The 2766-nt window shown below is 58.9% G+C and overlaps 1 protein-coding gene across 1 annotated transcript in view; it reads left to right on the plus strand.

Annotated features, from left to right (window-relative positions):
• Positions 1-2766, plus strand: part of LOC113216221 (histidine-rich glycoprotein-like) — an 8825-nt gene that overhangs the window by 4025 nt on the left and 2034 nt on the right. The window contains exon 2 of the mRNA XM_052275636.1: positions 4-1378. Coding sequence (XP_052131596.1) covers positions 4-1320 — 1317 coding nt within the window. The 3' untranslated portion in view covers positions 1321-1378. The remainder of the gene's footprint in view (positions 1-3; positions 1379-2766) is intronic.

Consider the following 2766-nt stretch of genomic DNA (forward strand, 5'->3'; position numbering starts at 1 on the left):
CAGCACCCGCACCCGCACCCCTGGCCGGCTCCCGGCGGGTACTTCCCAGCCGCGTACCCCGTGCCCGTCCCGCTGCCCGTGTACTACCCGCTGTACCAGCCGCCCCCGCCGGCGTACTACCCCTCGCCCTACCCTGGCCACGCACACCCGCCCCAAGCGCACCCGCCTCAGGCGCACCCGTCCCAGCCGTACCCGCAGCGTCCTCCGCGGGACGATGCATACGACGACGAGGACGACCCTCCGCCGCGCCGACGACGCCGACGCCGGCGGCGCCCCCGCAAGCGCACCAAGCTTGTGAACATCCACTACCACATCTACGAAACCCTCCCGGACGCCGACTGCCGCCCTCTACAGGACCAGTCGGGCGGCAGCACCGACCCGTGCTGCGAGTCTCATTGGGCGCGCACCCGTTGTCCGGACCCCTGCACCGAGTCGAAAAACTCCGACCCCCGCTCGGACAATCACTACCCTGACACGGACGATCACTATGCCTCTTCGGATATTCTCTACGGGCACTCGGATAAGCACTTCACGTCCTCGGATAATCACTACGCCCCCTCCGATAATCACTACGCTTCCTCGGATAATAATCACTACCCCCAATCGATCAGCAGCAGCAGCCCCCACTCCGCCAGTCACTTCCCCGAATCGAGTAGCCACCACCCTGGCTCAGATAACTACCACGCCCCCTCGGATAATCACTACGCCCCCTCGGACAATCACTACGCTCACTCGGATGATCACTACCCCAAACCGAACAGCCACTACTCCCAATCGAATGATCACAAGCCTCACTCGGAAAAGACCAACCCCCACTCGAACAGCCACTACTCCCACTCGGAAAATCACTACCCTCACTCGGATACGTCACCTTCGCTTAAAAGCGACCCCCACCCGGATGTTCGATGCCCCTACCCACCTCGACCACAACCCTTTCCAGTCGATGCTAATGCACCCCGTCGTCCTGCTTGCAGCACTCACACCATCATCCACGTCCCCACGCGCGTGCACACCGTCCACCACCACCACGTCAAGAAGATCAAGGTCCCCGTGTACGTGCAGCACAAGCACACGCACGTGCACCACTCCAAGCCCAAGAAGTCGACCCACGTCCGCTACCACCACGAGGACGACCACCACGACGAGGTCGAGGAGTACGAGGACGCCGACGTGCACTCGACCTCGTGGCACTCGCGGAAGGACGGGTCGGCCGAGGACGACCACCACGAGGACGCCTTCGAGCACTACGACGACCACCCGTACCTCGACAGCCTGGAGAACGGCAACGACTTCGAGGACAGTGACGGCCGTCACTACTGAGGGCCAGGATGGGGCCGCCCCCGCCGGGGCACACCACCGACACCCACCAAAGATAAAGGTGCGTAAAGCAGGAGAAGGTGGCGTAGCTCTGCCTCCCCGTCAGAGCGGGTGCTGCAGGCCATGGGAACCAATGGGAAGCCGACGGCCTGCCAATCAGGTGCAGCGCTAACGACGGAGCAGCCCGATTGAGCGATAATGCTACCCGATCCTCGTTAGCGCCGGCCTGGCGCGCCAGGGTGGGGCGGGGTGGAGCGGGGCGTACACACACTCGCCCCCTGCCCTGGCTGGGGAGGACGAGCTGAGCTTGGGAATGCTGCAGCGCAGCGACAGGTGCGGTTCGACGAGTTAACATGCAAAATATATAAATAACATGCCGTTGGGCAGCGGAATATGTCCGTATGATATTATGTTACATGTCATAAAATATGTAATTGTTGAAAGTAAAAACTCTGCTGAATGGCGGCAAACACGATGCTGAATCGAGCGGCCATAAAATGCTGATTGTTGTGGCGGTTCGGTTCCGTTGGTTGAAGGCTGTTGATGGTTCCGGTTGCCAACCCCACGGCCCCCAACAACATCACCACGACCTCTCTTTATCATTCGTCGCCGTGAGTTTGCACAAACACTCCCCCTGTGCCCCCTTCCCCCCGAATGCGCGCTAAATCCCTGCACCGTCATCTCATTTGCATAGCCGTCGCTATGACGTTCAAAACAGAAGAAGGTTGAAAACACTCCGGCGCAGAGACGCGCATCCTCGGGGCTGCGTTCTCCTTTTCTTTGGAGGGAGATAAACAACACCCCCAACCTACCCCTATTGCAGCTGTCGCGTCGGACGGTCTCGGCTCGTCCTGAGGGGATCGGACGCCTCGGCGCAGCAAGGAGAACATCTGCAGTGATCGAAAACGCTCCGGCAGGACTCTCATCAGGAAACCCAAACAAACTAGGGCCCTTCTTCCGCCCCCCTCCTCCACATTCCCTTGTCCCTTCACCTTTTCTCATCCCATAAAGAAATGTAAACAGACGGCGGAAACCGCACTACCAACACAACACGCACCACCCACCGTGCCGCAGAAACAAAACGGAAACACTAGAAACACTAGTTCATTATTTTACTTTTTTAAAGACGCACCCCTCATTAGAACAACAACAGCGCGTAATGAATACTTGCTCTGGGGCGAACAGGAAGCACGGGGAAGGAGGGGCGGGTCAAGGAAGAGGGTTGGAATGGAATAAGGGGGAGGTCCGCCCCGCGTGAACACGCCGTACGGCAGCACACAAAAAAAATGTATACATACAAAAGTGAAATAAATAATAGAAAATACCAGCTATAAGGGGAGAACAATTTATGCGAGAAGGACGACGGACGCCGCCCCATCGCGCGTGCTGGGATGAATAAGTGGCAAGAAAGGAAAGGGGAAGGGGAATAAGAAAGGAGGAGGGGAGGGG

Source organism: Frankliniella occidentalis, unplaced genomic scaffold, assembly GCF_000697945.3.
Source record: "Frankliniella occidentalis isolate FOCC.00 unplaced genomic scaffold, Focc_3.1 Scaffold714, whole genome shotgun sequence".
Classification (NCBI taxonomy): Eukaryota; Metazoa; Arthropoda; class Insecta; order Thysanoptera; family Thripidae; genus Frankliniella; species Frankliniella occidentalis.